The sequence below is a fragment of the Saccopteryx leptura genome, chromosome 1 (assembly GCF_036850995.1).
Source record: "Saccopteryx leptura isolate mSacLep1 chromosome 1, mSacLep1_pri_phased_curated, whole genome shotgun sequence".
Taxonomy (NCBI): Eukaryota; Metazoa; Chordata; class Mammalia; order Chiroptera; family Emballonuridae; genus Saccopteryx; species Saccopteryx leptura.
The window spans coordinates 193,161,517-193,177,986 of NC_089503.1; the positions used below are offsets into that span (position 1 = coordinate 193,161,517).

The 16,470-nt window shown below is 38.4% G+C and overlaps 2 protein-coding genes across 3 annotated transcripts in view; one reads left to right on the forward strand and one right to left on the reverse strand.

The window, feature by feature from the left end:
- LOC136404295 (conserved oligomeric Golgi complex subunit 2-like) overlaps positions 1–16,470 on the forward strand; it is a 65,116-nt gene that overhangs the window by 39,680 nt on the left and 8,966 nt on the right. The window contains exon 7 of the mRNA XM_066383651.1: positions 4,213–4,268. Coding sequence (XP_066239748.1) covers positions 4,213–4,234 — 22 coding nt within the window. The 3' untranslated portion in view covers positions 4,235–4,268. The remainder of the gene's footprint in view (positions 1–4,212; positions 4,269–16,470) is intronic.
- Positions 1–16,470, reverse strand: part of ERO1B (endoplasmic reticulum oxidoreductase 1 beta) — a 66,654-nt gene that overhangs the window by 2,000 nt on the left and 48,184 nt on the right. Inside the window, exons 10-16 of one of the 2 annotated variants that reach the window (XM_066383647.1) lie at positions 14,741–14,767; positions 9,970–10,062; positions 9,609–9,855; positions 7,575–7,644; positions 5,343–5,429; positions 4,281–4,414; positions 822–878 (exon numbers count right to left, since the gene is read on the reverse strand). In XM_066383647.1, the coding sequence (XP_066239744.1) occupies positions 822–878; positions 4,281–4,414; positions 5,343–5,429; positions 7,575–7,644; positions 9,609–9,855; positions 9,970–10,062; positions 14,741–14,767 (715 nt within the window). The remainder of the gene's footprint in view (positions 1–821; positions 879–4,280; positions 4,415–5,342; positions 5,430–7,574; positions 7,645–9,608; positions 9,856–9,969; positions 10,063–14,740; positions 14,768–16,470) is intronic. The other variant, XM_066383644.1, reaches the window with a different exon arrangement.

A 16,470-nucleotide genomic window follows, 5' to 3' on the forward strand; every position in this document is an offset into this window, starting at 1 on the left:
TCCCATTCAAATTTTATCAATATTTATGCATTATTTCGGGGTTTTTTTTTTAGAATAAATGAAAATTTCTAAAATGGAGTAGAAACAAAGACAGACAAAATCAAAAGAAACTGATCAGATTCTAAGGAAAACACCCCCCTGTACCAGCCCTCTCCACACAGGAAATCAGGCTCCGTGGCACAGGGACAGTACTCACATTTACCGAAAGAGGGCCTTAGACCACAACAAAACTAACAGCAACTACATACTGAAATAAAAACCAATGAAAATGAAGTTGAAGTCCTAAGGATTCATAAGTAATTTCTGAAACTAGACACAGACAGGGCCTCTCATCACACGAACACTTACCTATCCTAGAGGTGACAGAGCAAGGCAAGGCTAAGCCCATCTCCCCTCTGAGACCAGCCCTACACAACACGTGTTCCCTAGCTTTCCTTTTCCATAACAGACTGTTAACAGTGTCATTGGATAGAGACATAGCCATAAATTTTGACAACTGGAAATAAAGGGTAACAGAATAACAACAAAACCAATTTTAAACAAGTAGAATAGCAGAATATTCAACAGATGGAAACATATGAAATTAAACACAGAATTAGCATAACTTACATGTTTTAAAAGTATATACTTCATTTATAAATACCTCTAATTGAAAGTCTATTAAGAATTATAAATATTCAAGTGAACATTTGAATTTTTTCCTTAAGAGTTCAGAATTCTTGAAATCTTTGAAGATTAGTTTCCTGTTGCTGAATGTCCAAGAGTAAAAGTTCTTACAGTCACTTTATGTCTCTAATTAGACATATAAAAGCCTTTATTACCTACTGTGTTGTAATAAGACTTTAAAATTCTGTAATTCTCTTATACTTGTAGAAAGCCTGTAGGAGAAAAAAAAAGTATATTAGTATGGCTAACATGATGTGCACACACTTCAAATGACTGACACTATATATGGGTCATAATTTGAAAGCAAAATTCAAAATAAGAGAATGTATTCTGCACTGAAAATTGAAGCTTCCATTTAAAAATAAGTATGCTGTAATTACTTATTAAAGATTAATAAAACAGAGCTATGGTTCTTTAGTCTTGGTTTAAAGGGGAAAAGGAAGCCAGTTACTTCTTACTATCAATAAATTAATGATGGAAACAGTGATATGAGTAATTCATAACAACAAAGAACTTCAAAACATTCATATTTAGTCTATAAATTCATTTTGCACATTTCTTTCCAAATGTCCGCTGCTTTCTTGTTGCTCTCCAAACACAATTATTTTATACTGTTAGCTCCACAATCTTTAAGGGTAAAAATTCTGTTTATATTGTTACTGCTGAACCCCGTTTATGGTGTTCAGTAAATACTGAATGAATAAAACGCTCTTGGACCTGGGTCCAGCAGTAAACCTGCAAGGGTAATCACAAGATAATTCTATAAGTTCAATTATCATGTACCATTCAGGGTCACTACAATGAAAATCTAATGTTTTCTTTCTATAACTTAGGATAATAGAGGTGCAATATTCAGCTCCAAGTTTCTTTGCCCCTACTTTCTTAATAAATGATAACTTTTCTTATACTGAGAGCTTAGGATGTGCCAATGTTCTGACATGTCATATACATAATCTCATTAATTGTAAAAAACCTATGAGGTATATAAAATTAACCCTGATTTTACATTTTAGGAAAGCTGAGGCTCAAATAGATCGTGTCATTTTCCCAGGGGCACCCAGCTAGCGGGCGTGTTCCAACCAGCTCATCGGATCCAAGAGCATATGGCTGCTCAAACAATCTAGGCTCTCTATGGCCACAAAACCATTTTCTTTATACCCTGACAAGATGTGGGATTAGTAGAAAATGAATTCTCACTCATCATAACATTGAAGGGCTGAAACAGTTTTAATTATTAGGAAAAAATATGATTATTAAAATAAATGCATAAGATCACATCTTATACCTCATAAAAAGAAGCTGGTAAAACAAAAACCTACCAAAATATACATGAAAGGCGATAAAGAGGACAAAGCATAACTAAAGAAAAGAGCTCAGTAAATAGCAGATGTACTCAGAATGCAAAAGCCATGCTCCAAATCTGACTTAGGCACAGAGAAGGTCAGAGAACCCCAAAGTCATCGACAAATTAACTGCAGGTGTGACCCTTCCCCAGGAGCACCAACTGCTAGCATAGTACAGTCTCTGTGGAGAAGCACCCAGACCTCCCAGTTTATCACCCTGAGCCATTCTTACATTCTCTATTCTTAGACACAGAAAGCCTCAGAGCAAGCCTGCATCTGCCTGCCATGATTTTCCCCATTCAGAGACACTAAAGTATACGTACTGTAATACCCAACAGGTATATTAATGCCAGCTCTAACTGTTCCCTGGAGAATAAACCATTTGATATAAATGATGAAACTATCAAAAACAGCTGTTAGTACAGGAAAGACACCTGCAGAGTAGTCAAGATAAAGAAACTACAACATTCTCCAGGATTCGGTGGCCAGAACCACAGACAATGCTCACTGTTCTCCCACTAGCATCACAAGACAAAGCAGCGCTGTGTTGGGGCCCTACCTGAGGGAGCAGACAGGTGTGAACTGTATCAAACAGGTATCAGAGAAAACTACCAATTCCCTTAAGGAAGACTAATGTACAAACTCCCCAAAGTTCATAATTTTGTCAAATTACAGCAAAAGTCATTTACTATTTAAATGGTATGATAATTAGGTGGAACATATAATGAAGTTAACAAGATTCCATTAATTATTAAGAAAAACTATAACATTCATTGATGGAGAAGTAAGGAATGCATAGAGTCTACAAGAAACAGTAAAACTCAACATAAAGGAGAATGGCTAACCACTATTTGTTCTTCCCCTGGGAAGGAAAAGGGGGTTAAATTAAGCTGTATCTTTTTGTGTGAACATCCCACCCTCACTGTCACCACCCCAAGAGAAGACAGGTTTCTCATATTTCATCTAGTCAGAAAAAAAATAAGAGCACTAACCACCCAGTGATGTTTATGAGCCACCCTCACCAGCACCCGCACTGCCAGAGGACTCGGGCAGCATCTTGTGGTTTTAAGTGGTGCTGTCATAAATAATCTTTCATCTTCATTTGTACTCCGTGAGAAAGATTTGTGTCCGCCTCATTTTGCAGAACAGGCAGACATCTGGAAGACGGAAGCCATTAGCCTGAGCTCACACAGGCTCCAGGACAATAGCAGCCTGGCTGAGTCCAGCGCCCTCTAGAGCACAACAGAGGTAATGCCATGCTCTCGTGTAAAACTTCAGCCTGAAGGTGGCAGTTGATATTCTTTGCAAGTCTCAGAAAAATTATGAGGAAATTAACATCTGCTTCTTTCTCAACTTAGTTTTATTTGTATTTAAAATGTTTAAATTGTTTAAAATCTTTTTCAATTAAATTACATTTTAAATAATTTAAATTCAATTCCGTTTCTCCTGTTTTATCTTACTGCAGATCTCATAAGTAGGCGGACTGAATTTTTCATGAAATGCCAATTACCAATGGACAGTCTATGCCTGTCTTGTTTGAAACCTCTGCTTACAAGGACATCTTCAAATATAGGGAGGCAAGAGGTGAAATCTCTGCTATTAGGATGGGGAAGGGGCAACTAATTATTTTTAATTTAACTGCTTCTTTTTAACTTAAAAAAGTGCATGTTAAGGAAACATAAGAAATAATCTCTGTATCACTTGGTTCCCCGTTTTTTTAAAACTTCTTCCTTGACTTGACTCCCCTGCATTTTTTCCAGGGCAGCTTTTAGTATTACTCTCTCTGACTCTGTTCTGTTCTGCATACCTCAGGTGTTTGGTATTGCATATGTCTCTGTAGGCAATTTAAAATTATTTTTGAAACTATTTGTGGTATAAACAAAAAGAAAACTACATTATCTGTACACAGAAAAAGTGGAATAAGAATGATCAAAGACAAAGGCCTCCTCGGTTTAAGAAATAAGAGCCATCAAAAGGTTTCATCTCTACTCCATCACCTCTGACCCAAGCTCTGGTCCCCGCTGATGTTCTTGAGCAAGTGATGGTCAGCTAGCAAGGGTAACATTAGGGGACAAAATCTTCCCCATGCACTCGAGAAGGCAAACAGAAACACTGGCAAACCCAAAAATGCTGTGAGCTGTGCAGACACAGGCTTATGAGTACAAGTAGGATAACATGATAAAACTTTTCTCTTTGTCCGCAGAACAAGCACCCTGGCAGGCTGACCTCTGCAAGCCAGCTGAAAGAGCAGAGACACAGGTCAGTTCTTACCTCCCAAACGCATTCAGAAGGGCAACTATCTCCTGTCGGGTGAGCTGGAAGCCCTTCGATGGGCTGTGCTCCGGCAGCTTCTGGATCTCTTTCTCTGAGAACAGTATCTTCAAGGCAGTTCCTAAACCCTGAGTCTGAAGACAACAGTGACAGACTTACAACCTAATTTACGGCATATCTACTATAGAGGTTTACAGGAACACTCAGTCACTGTGATGAGAGTCAGGATATGCATATACTCTGAACTTCATTATTTTATTAAACTATGCAAAATACAGTTTCTACTTCCTCACAGATTATGCACATGATAAATTCACCTAAGCTGAATAGTGTAATACATATCATACTATTCCAAATTACTAAAATGCCATTTTTAACCTAGAAAAATATCACAATAGGATTACAATATTAAAGGTGTAGTCTTAAAAGCATTTTTAAAGCCCCTAGCAACTCACAACTTAAAAATTACTAGTGATAACTATACTTAATAATTTCTTAATTATTAGCACTAGAGGAAAAAAACTAATTTCTGTGTAGCCTCCATTAAAATAATTCTGTCTCTTGATTTTCTGACTTGTCATCTTTGTAAGAGAAAATAACATATAAAACATCAATCTTTTCTACACAGTATATACAGGGAACAGACCTGGTTGGCAGAACTTTCCTAGTTTGTGTCTTTTGATCATTGAAACAAATTAAATGACCAAAATTTCATTAAGTCTTCTTATATGATTATATTTTACTTTTCACATAGATATATAAAATATTAATAGTCTCTATAACCACAACTTCAGAAATGAATCTGAGATTGTATCAACAGAAACAAACACACTAAAATCAAAATTAATGCAGAACAGAAAAGACATCCTTACACATACACATATGACCCACAGAGTTTAATTGTAACTTTTTCCAATAATAATAATAACCAATAATACAGAAAAACCACATTTTGAATCTCTTAATTCAATAAACTATAAGGGCATTTTAATAAAAGTTTGAACTCCTCAGTGAAAAACTTTAAGGTTAGCAGTAGTTTCAAACAGAAGCCAACACACAAACCTGTAATTTCCCCCATAATCTGCATTTGTCACATCCAACACAGTCCATTATACGGGAGATATTCTTGAAATGTAACCGGAATTCCTCCTAACATGCAGAAAATATTTGTATTCTAATTAGACATTTAAAATGAAACTGCATTTGTCCGAATTATAAGGAAAAGTTTTGAAGTTTATCAGTGAATGAGCCGTTTTTCAACAGCGAAGAAGAAAATTATTTGAAACTGTATGGCATAAAACATTGATGGGAATTTATAAAATTCATTCCACATATTCAACAAACTTCATTGAGGGATAACTCGATGCAACACAGCAATCAGTATGTGCACTGTGGGGACATGAAAGGAAACACGCACAGGTTTTACTTTCAAGAACTTCACAGCCGCCTCCATTTAATGTGTGCATACAACCAGTGGTGGATATAGCTACATTATATTTCATTTATTTTTGAAGTATTGTTTTTGAGTCTAAATCAGAAAGCTCATCCTAGAACAATGCTAATCTCTACCTCCTTCCTTAGTACCACAGTTTGTAACCAGTGCTCCACCAGCATGGGTGATCACAGGCTGAATGGCAGGGGTGGGGACGGCCCCACAGTCCCACATCCACGAGGGCACTTCCTCAGGGAAGGACCTGGGGTTTTGCTGTAATTGGTTCCCACCCAGGGAGACTCCCACGTGTGAGCACCTGAGCATGTTTCTATGACTACGGTCAGTCTCATGATACCTGAGGATAACACTGGTTAAGAGAAAGTGTCCTTATCTTTTCCACACAGCAAACTTGGAAATAAGAATCACTATCCCAAACATTTCATTGCATGATGCTGGAGATACATAGCCTGAGAATCTTGGCTACTATGAGCCCTGAGGAAACAGTACCTCGGCCAAAGGAAAGATGACATACATAGAACACAAAACTCCTTTGCTCTCCATTCTCATGCAATTCATGTTCTTTGGAGCAGATGGAAAAGTGGACCTAAGTTCTCCTTTATATGCCTTTGAAAAAGAGCATACAAAATCTCCAACATCCTGTTGCAGCAAGCTAGCTGTGCTTTAGTCCTCGGGCAGCCTCACCTTCCTCCATCTCCAGAAAGATCCATAATTGTGGTTGTCTTATCGATACATGGGGTGTTCGAAAGATCAAAAGTATGTTTGTATAAAAACAGGAAGCACTACAAAAATGAGCTCACATTAAATACCATAATAGCAACATACCTCTAAAACAACCATACAACAAAAGAACTTTCCAAAATTAAGTACAATTGTGGCTAAATTATTTCATTTCAGAGTACCCAGAAACTCTTACCAATGGAGAGCCACTCAATGCTAACTTATTAGTTAATGTAGTATGTCCACATTTAAAATATCCTGGGGCCCAAAATGTTTCGAATTCAGAATTTTTCAGATTTAGAAACATGGTACATATACTACTTATTATGAAACACCCCAGAGTGTGTGGCAACACCCTGTAATCAAATACATTGTTTCTGTGAAAATATTTATACAAACATGTAAGAATATTTATACAAAGCAGAATTTGAAAAAAAAAAAGATTATTTGCACCAAACATAAGACACATGTTCCAGTTTTTAGAGCTTCTGGATTTTGGAATCACAAGCACAAGACTGTGGAGTTAGTTGTACTGGAAGACTATTTGCCAGCCAACTTCAAATATTTTACTTTTATAACATTTTAAGAGTACAATAAAGGAAAACAAAGACCTTCTCACATGAAGTTTCATAATGTTCCTGAAATATATTCTCCTGATATTACAGCTTAACAGGTCATTTTTGCCTTTTATGTTAGTCTATAAAGACAAAAACGCATGAGTTCCACAAACTAACATTCCATAAAATAAACCTTAGAAAAATATACACACTATCAATTGCCTTCACAAAGTGGATTACAGTTCATAATTTTTTGAAAGATGCACCAATATAACAATACACGGTGTGAATTTAAAGTAAGAAAACTCTCAGAATAATACCCCTTCAAGACATGTATACAAAGGTGCCACACTCGGTCACAGCAATGGCTGAGGCCTCACTAAGCAGTTGGTCACACGAGAATGGAGACAGAAACTGAGAAGGAAGTGGAGAAGGGCTCACTGTATCATGTGAAGTGCATCCAATCAGACCAGCTACCCTAACTGGGGAAGAAGAGTTCAGGTGAACAGAATTAAAGCACAACCAGTAAACTGCTCCCCACCCTTCCCCCAATCAAGAACTTTTTACCTTTAACGATTTGGCCCCCTTTTTGTCACCTGTGAACATGGACTTCTCATCAAAGTGCATGGGGAAGGACCTGGGGAAGTGACAATACTGTAAGTTACAGACAAAAAATTCAAGTACATGTATTAGAGCTCTGGCAGAATTTTTTATCCCAACAAATATTTAAAATTCATAATTTACGGCCCTGGCCAGTTGGCTCAGTGGTAGAGCGTCGGCCTGGCGTGCAGGAGTACCGGGTTCAATTCCCAGCCAGGGCACACAGGAGAAGCGCCCATCTGCTTCTCCACCTCTCCCCCCCCTCTCCTTCCTCTCTCTCTCTTCCCCTCCTGCAGCCACTGCTCCATTGGAGCAAAGTTGGCCCGGGCGCTGAGGATGGCTCTATGGCCTCTGCCTCAGGCACTAGAATGGCTCTGGTTGCAACAGAGCAATGCCCTAGATGGGCAGAGCATCACCCCCTGGTGGGCATGCCGGGTGGATCCCAGTCAGGCGCATGCGGGAGTCTGTCTGACTGCCTCCCTGTTTCCAACTTCAGAAAAATACAAAAAAAAATAAAAAAATAAAATTCATAATTTACTCAAATGTAAGTTTAGTAACATAGGAAAGTGGCAAATAGTTCACAAATAAACTATTCAATAAAATACCAAAGCAAGGTAAAGACAGCTTTGTAATGTATAAGCTGGTATAATGTTTTAAAAAAAGTTATGAAAAATAATTTTAAAAATTAACTGCCTGACCAGGCAGTGGCACAGTGGATAGAGCATTGACCCGGGACATTGAGGACCCAGGTTCAAAACCCCGAAGTTGCCGGCTTGAGCATGGGCTTATCTGGCTTGATCGCAGGCTCACCAGCTTGAGCATAGGATCGCTAACCTGAGCGTGGGATCATAGACATGACCCCATGGTCACTGGCTTGAGCCAAAAGGTTGCTGGCTTGAAGCCCAAGGTCGCTGGCTTGAGCCCAAAGGTGCTGGCTTGAGCCCAAAGGTTGCTGGCTTGAGCAAGGGGTCACAGGCTCAGTTGGAGCCCCCTGGTCAAGGCATGTATGAGAAAGCAATCAATGAACAACTAAAGTGCCGCAACTATGAGTTGATGCTTCTCATCTTTCTCCCTTCCTGTCTGTCTCTCTTGCTAAAAAAAAAAAAAAAAAAAAAAAAACTAGTGAAAAATGTACATCATTCTTAATATTTTAAAGCATCTTTTAAAATTCAATGCATCATTACTTTAAGCACTTACTAATCTAGCATTCCTCTATGCTCATTTAACAACCAATAAAATCAAGTTTTAGACCCAACAATTTTTTTAAAGGTTAATTCTAGAAAGTAAGACTAATGTTTCCTTCGGTACCTATTGATATGTTAACATATGATATCATCTGAACTTAAATAGCAACTGGAAGGCTATAAAATTAGTAGAAGGAACATTAAAGTAGCATTAAATTTTGATGCTTCATAAAATGTAAAGTTATATTTAAACATACAGCCTATTACCAAGAGTGAAAGTGCAATGATGCGTTAATAGATGATTTTCAGTGAACAGTTTTAGAAAAAATTATAAATACTGTTGGTCTATTGACCACTCCATTCTCAGTTCTAACTTTCCCCCTCCCCTCTCTTTTTTTGTGAGAAAGTGAGATAGAAAGAAGAGAAAGAAGAGAGACAGACAGGAGGGGAGAGAGATGAGAACCATCAACTCGTAGTTGCAGCACCTTAGTTGTTCACTGATTGCTTTCTCATATGTGCCTTGACTGGGGAGCTCCAGCAGAGCCAGTGACCCCTTGCTCAAGCCAGCAACCTTGGGGTCATGTCGATGATACCACACTCAGGCTGACAAGTCTGCACTCAAGCCAGCAACCTCAGGGTTTTGAACCTGGATCTTCAGCATTCCAGGTCAATGCTCTTTCCAGTGCACTACTACTACCAGTCAGGCTCTGACTCTCCCTTTTTCTAATTAACTGTCACAAGCCAGTTTTTGTTGTACTTTGAGGACTAGCTCATTCAGACACAGAAGAAAGCATCAGAGCACTGATTAGATTCTTACTTTGTGTCCTGGAAGATGTTCAGTAGGAGGGTTTTTGTGTCAGCATCATCTTCCACATTTCCAGTGTAAAGATCAACAATTGAGCGCTCAAAATATGGGGCCACCTTTGATAAGGCTCTCAGCTCAATTAAGTATAAAAAATACAGATTCTTTAACCTTCTTGGACCTTCTCCCTTGGTTTCTACAGGGTCAAAGCGGCGTTTGAATTCTTTTAAATTGGGTCCCCAGCTAGGTTTACCCCAGGTTTCTAAAGAGAAAGAGAAATACATGATATACTTTTAATAGATAGTATTTTTTCTCTATAGAGAATACAATTTTCACACTAATAGAAGGCAAACTTTCTATGTAAAAATATGATTACCTTCCAAAAGATAATTTGCACACAGATGTAAATTGATACTAGCATGAAGTCCCGATATAAGCTTATAGAAGACTCTTTTCTCCAGACATAAACCTAGTCAGAAAAATAACGAAAAAGATACCACATTCATTTAGGTAACAAAATTACTGAAGGTTCAGTACACAGACTAAATTTTAAAGTTAAGATTCAAGGACATTAAGAATAAATCAAGGAATAATATGAAATAATTAGATCAAGATTCTCTCACTAGTAAGATTCTGACTTCCAAAAAGAGTAAACTGATTGATAACTGCAGAATAAGACAGAAAATATTGGGAAGTTCAAATGCTATAGATGCTTTTGGCAGGTGCTCGTTACCCAGAAGGCAATAGCACAGATTTTTCATGGGTTAGGTAGGGCAGGTTATAAAGCAAGTGTAATTAACCGGTCCTGCTCTGGCTTAACAATAGCTGATTCTCCTTCTCTGTTCTCTATAAATGTTCTTTTTTTGAACCTTCTTGGTAATGGAGGAAGAAGAAGCTAAATTCGGTTTCTCTCCGTCTTCCCGGTCCTTCAGTGTGTCTTATTATTCCTTTGTCCTAGAAACCTTCAATTCTACTCAACTGTATGTTCTACTTGTAAGGAGCCAAAACTTGAAAAATAGTTTACCATGTAAGTAAAATCCTATCAGACAGAGTTCAGGAATATGATGGGAAATTATTTCATATAGGTTTCTGCTCAAAACAGAGGTCAAGGCCCTGGCCGGTTGGCTCAGTGGTAGAGTGTCGGCCTGGCGTGCAGGAGTCCTGGGTTCAATTCCCGGCCAGGGCACACAGGAGAGGCGCCCATCTGCTTCTCCACCCCTCCCCCTCTCCTTCCTCTCTGTCTCTCTCTTCCCCTCCCGCAGCCAAGGCTCCACTGGAGCAGGGATGGCCCGGATGCTGAGGATGGCTCTATGGCCTCTGCCTCAGGTGCTAGAGTGGCTCTGGATGCAACAGAGTGACGGCCCAGATGGGCAGAGCATCGCCCCCTGGTGGGCATGCTGGGTGGATCCCGGTCAGGCGCATGCGGGAGTCTGTCTGACTGCCTCCCCGTTTCCAACTTCAGGAAAAATACAAAACAAACAAACAAAAAAACAACAACAGAGGTCAAGAGAATTCCATGATCCTATCCTACCTTTGCTTCCATTTTAGAAGATTTTCTCCTATTATAAGAGTAATATGCATTGTGAATGTACTTAATGCTACTAAATAGTACATTTAAAAATGGTTACGCCTGACCAGGTGGTGGCGCAGTGGATAGAACGTCGGACTGGGATGCGGAGGACCCAGGTTCGAGACTCCGACGTCGCCAGCTTGAGCGCGGGCTCATCTGGTTTAAGCAAAAGCTCACCAGCTTGGACCCAAGGTCGCTGGCTCAAGCAAGGGGTTACTCAGTCTGCTGAAGGCCCACGGTCAAGGCACATATTAGAAAGCAATCAATGAACAACTAAGGTGTCGCAATGCGCAATGAAAAACTAATGATTGATGCTTCTCATCTCTCCATTCCTGTCTGTCTATCCCTCTCTCTGGCTCTCTCTCTCTGTCTCTGTAAAAAAAAAAAAAAAAAAAAAGGTTAAGATGGTAAATTTTATATGTAATAAATTTTTAGAGAAAAGTCTTTATAGAAAAACTTAAAAATAAATAAAAACACAAAAATGTAAGTTTTAAGAACTGAGTGGATATATTGTAGCAGTGGGCTCTGTCCTCCCTTCCTTACCATCAGCAGGTATTCATCTGTGCATGCTCCCCACAGGAAAATCGGCTTCAGCATTGGAAACTGAGCAGTAACCTACCTCATTTATGTGCAGAAGGATTTTTAAAATGTCAGAGTTATGTGTGTGGCTAACTTTGCACCTTTTCAAGATCTTTCAGATCTTCAATTTACTCTATGTTCTACCATACACTGCTTTGAAGGAAGTAGCTTCTATATATTAGGAAAAAAATAATTCTTTTGAGGTCTCATTCCCTAATTTAGAATTTTTGCTAGAATATTCCCATTGTCATGATGGTGACTAAAAGGTAAAAATTAAATTCTATTTTTAGCTTCCTCCTAAAAATATATGATCAATTTGGGGTGTTTATGGTAACGAGCAATATTATCTGAATTAATTTGATATGACATTAGGCTCTAACCTCCCCTCTAGTAACACTTCTAATCGAGTCTGTTATCAGGTAACACAATGATCAAGCTTGAAGTTCATTCACTTTCTTTTGCTCCCTATCCTCTGGGTAAGCAGTGCTGACTACAGCCAGGAAAATGTCTAAAGACTAAAGAAGTGAGACATGCAAAGCAAAGCTTATGAAGATGCAGAGGTCCAAAAATGAAACTGAAAACCTAGGAGGCAACTCTAATTTGCAAAGCCCACAGAGACCCTTACTGATTGGGAGGGGTATGTGAGGAGGGAGGAGTGGATGTGTATTTCCATAAATGTGAAAGTCAAGAAACTTCAAGCAAAATGGTAATAGCAAAGGTGCACCTGCAGGACACACCCTTAGGCAACTCCAGACACCTCCCACCAGCAATTGGCAGATGGCAGACGCTATCAGAGCCAGGTGCTGAAGTAAAAAGGCAAATTCCACCAACTGCTATAACTAACAATAAAGAGCAAATTCACCACCCCATTTCCAAAGTGGTCCTCCTCTCTTTTTGGATTTAATTTCATTCAAATTCATTTTCAGCACCTGGATTGATTACAGGATACTAATATGATTTTTTCCTTTCACAAAAAGGTAGGATTTATGTGTTATTTGGCCATGTGAACATGGCTTAGTGCAGGGGTCCCCAAACTTTACACAGGGGGCTAGTTCACTGTCCCTCAGACCGTTGGAGGGCCGGACTATAAAAAAAAAAACTATGAATAAATCCCTATGCACACTGCACATATCTTATTTTAAAGTAAAAAAACAAAACGGGAACAAATACAATATTTAAAATAAAGAACAAGTAAATTCAAATCAACAAACTGACCAGTATTTCAATGGGAACTATGCTCCTCTCACTGACCACTAATGAAAGAGGTGCCCCTTCCGGAAGTGCGGCGGGTGCCAGATAAATGGCCTCAGAGGCCCGCATGCGGCCCACGGGCCGTAGTTTGGGGACCCCAGCTAAGTGGTTCTCAAAGGAGGTTTTACAGGCGTGACCAATCGGATGGCTATAGCCACTTTCATGCCCCAGGAGAGGAAACTGAACCTCAGAAACGAGAGTCCGCTGGCTATGAACAAGAGTGCTCTCCACAGCCATGTGTCAACTACCAGCACTCCAGGAGTCCCAGCAGTCAGGTCTCAAAAGTGTGGTTGACACAGTATACCCCCAAGTCCAGTACTGCCCATCAATGCCTCTTTCTCATCCTCCATTACCAATACTCAGAATCTCTGACCACCTCTTACAACCTAAATATTATTTTTCTCAATTTGTATCTTTAGAATAAAAGTAATAAATCAGAGCTTAGCATCTTCTTCCACATAGGCCATTTATCGACATATTTCCTAGCAGCATTTGCACATTAATAACAGTCACCTTAACAATGGCCAATATATGTACATAGTTCATTAAAGACAAAGATAAAATAAAATTAACTACTTAAACTCTGTAGAGTTCCTATCAGGTTATGGCTACGAAACATAAATTTTCCTTTATCATTCAACTTGCTTATTTTTCACTGATACATTTTAACTTTTGGTTTCATAAATTAATGAAAATTTGGTAAATTTTTTAAAAGCATCATATATCCAGTAGTTAAAATCCTAGAATGTTACAGTTTTCCATTAATAACAATTCATTTCTATTGTTTTCTTTTTCTTTAATAGTAAGTGAGAGGCAAGGAGGCAGAGAGACAGATTCCTGCATGCGCCCCAACTGGGACCCACCCAGCAGCCCATTAGGGGGCGATGCTCTGCCCGTCTGGGGCCCCTGCTCTGTTGCTCAGCAACTGAGCCATTTTAGCACCCGAGGGAGGCCATGAAGCCGTCCTCAGCACCCAGGGCCAACTCACTCGAACCATTCAAGGGATGGCTGCAGGAGGGGAAGAGAGAGAGACAGAGAGAGAGGAGGGGGAGAGAGAAAAAAAAAGGGGGGGGAGAGAGAGAAGGGAGGGAGAGAGAGAAGATGGGGAGAGAGAGGAGGGGGAGGGGAAGGAGGGAGAGAGAGAAGGGGAGGGATGGAGAAGCAGATGAATACTTCTTCTGTGTGCCCTGGCCAGGAATCGAACCCAGGACTTTCATATGCTAGGCCGATGCTCTACCACTGAACCAACTGGCCAGGGTTATTTCTAGTATTTTCAATATTAGAAAATATGAGAATGCAAAAGTATCTAGTAATTGAAATCTACACTGCTTTATCCTTTAATTAGAGAAGTTTAGACTATATTAACATGTGTAAGTATGTCTAAAACCTTTTGAATTCAATATTACCTCCTCTCAAATGCATATATAAAAAGTACTTTCTTCCAAAAAGAATGTCTCTACATTAAATGGCAGTTATCAGAACCAAGGTCTGGCAGAGTGCCACAGACAGAAGGGCCCAGGAGCCAGACAACAGAGCTGCCCTGTGCATTTCCACAGTGCTGGTCTGGCCTCCAAGTTTTCAAATAATTGTATCCCCAAATGTAATAACTTGAAACATGTTATTTTCTTTCAAATACTGTTAAAATTAGTGCCTAGGAAATGAATTCTAAAACTTACTAAAATATATTAAATAAATCAATACATTTCTAACAAGAACCCAATAAATTTAAAACACTGACACAATTTACCTTCTAGCCATGTGTAGAATGATTCTCCTTAAAAAAAACACACACACACATATACAGAACTGGGTTAAAATATTTTAAATAATCATTTATATATTAGAATAAATTAAGTCTATAAAATATTTTTGACAAATTAAGGAATATTTCTATAAATGGCCATGTTTCATGTGAAGTAGAAAAATAAGCAAATGGTTCTAAAAAATAAAGTCCAAAAGTAAGTATTGGGAGAATGTTCTTACATAAAATCTTTTTACTAGTAAAATTTTTGAGAAAACATTTCAGTTAAAATGTTATGTAAATCTTATTCACTAAAAGGTATAAACATCCATAAATGTGGGAGGAGAGTTTAATGACCTTAAATTTACTTTTAATGATAACTATAGCACTCCTTTAAAATTCCAGAAAAAATAGTGATTTATAATTAATACAAAAATCTAATTATATTATTCTATTTTTCCTAATCCAATAAAGGTACTGTAGGTATATTCCCTCAGTTTTCTAAGACCACTACATTTCAAGTGATAATTTTTAAATGCCTTTGTTTCAAGATGATTCTTCAGAAAAGCAATAACTAGAATACAGAGGGCCCGACTTATCTGAGTCCTAATGCTAGGAGAACTATTTCTAGACCAACAGAACGATTTCTAGTTCTGACTGAAAAACAAAATGGCAGACAATAAAGATCAGAAGAGTTAATGCACTTCCTAAATTACCTATCCTTTATTATAACTGAGAAAAGCAAAGCATGATATGAAAACTCAACACACAGATGATCTGACTAGTTATCTAGGGGATAAATTAGATGGTGGGGAATTATTGTGCCCTGAGAGTCTATACACTTTGCAAAACAACTCCAACATCTTCCTACAGATTCATTCATTCAACATCCTCTTACTAAGGATCATTTATCATTATCTCCCTTTTTTATTAAAAAAAAAAAAACACAACCACCCAATGCTAACAGGAAAGTCTACCTCCCAAAGTCCTCAATAATCTAGCCTCTATTCATTTTTCTAATTTCCTACTGCTCACAGGTCTCCCCAAACAATTTTTCCTTTCTCAACTCCTCCAAATAAGCACATACGGTCAATTCTATAGGCCTAAGCTTTCCCAGATCACTGCAGTGAGACAAGATTTCTCTACTTCTGAAAAGCTATCTCACCAACTGTACTATGTGTAGTACTTCCTTATCATTGGGTATAAAGCTTGTCCTTCCTGCTATATATTGTCAGCTCCTAGGGGAAAGGCATCACGTTTTATACACCTTTCTATCCTGCACATCATGATGCACTTGAACATAGATTTAAAATAATTATTCATTTGAAATATTTTGGTAATTTGGGGGCATCTTATGACCAATAGTCATTCAGAAACCTGGAGTAACTCACTGCTAATAAATTACTATTACTCATCAGATTATGTAGTATAATGACAACTGAGGTTATAAATTTCAAAGTCAGTAAGAAAATAAACCAGTCATAAGACACATTATCTGGTCAAACTATACTAACTTCTATTTCTTCAGAACACATTCAAGTGGATCATCACAACCAGAAAACAGATGCTGGATGGAATGTGACTACAGACTTAGGGAAAAACCATCTTTATATATTTTTTTTCACATCTTTTTTATTTAATCATTTTTTTAGAGAGAGGAGACACAGAGAGAGAAAGAGACAGAGAGAGGAAAGAGATAGAAAGAACAGAGGGAGGAGCAGGAAGCATCAACTCCC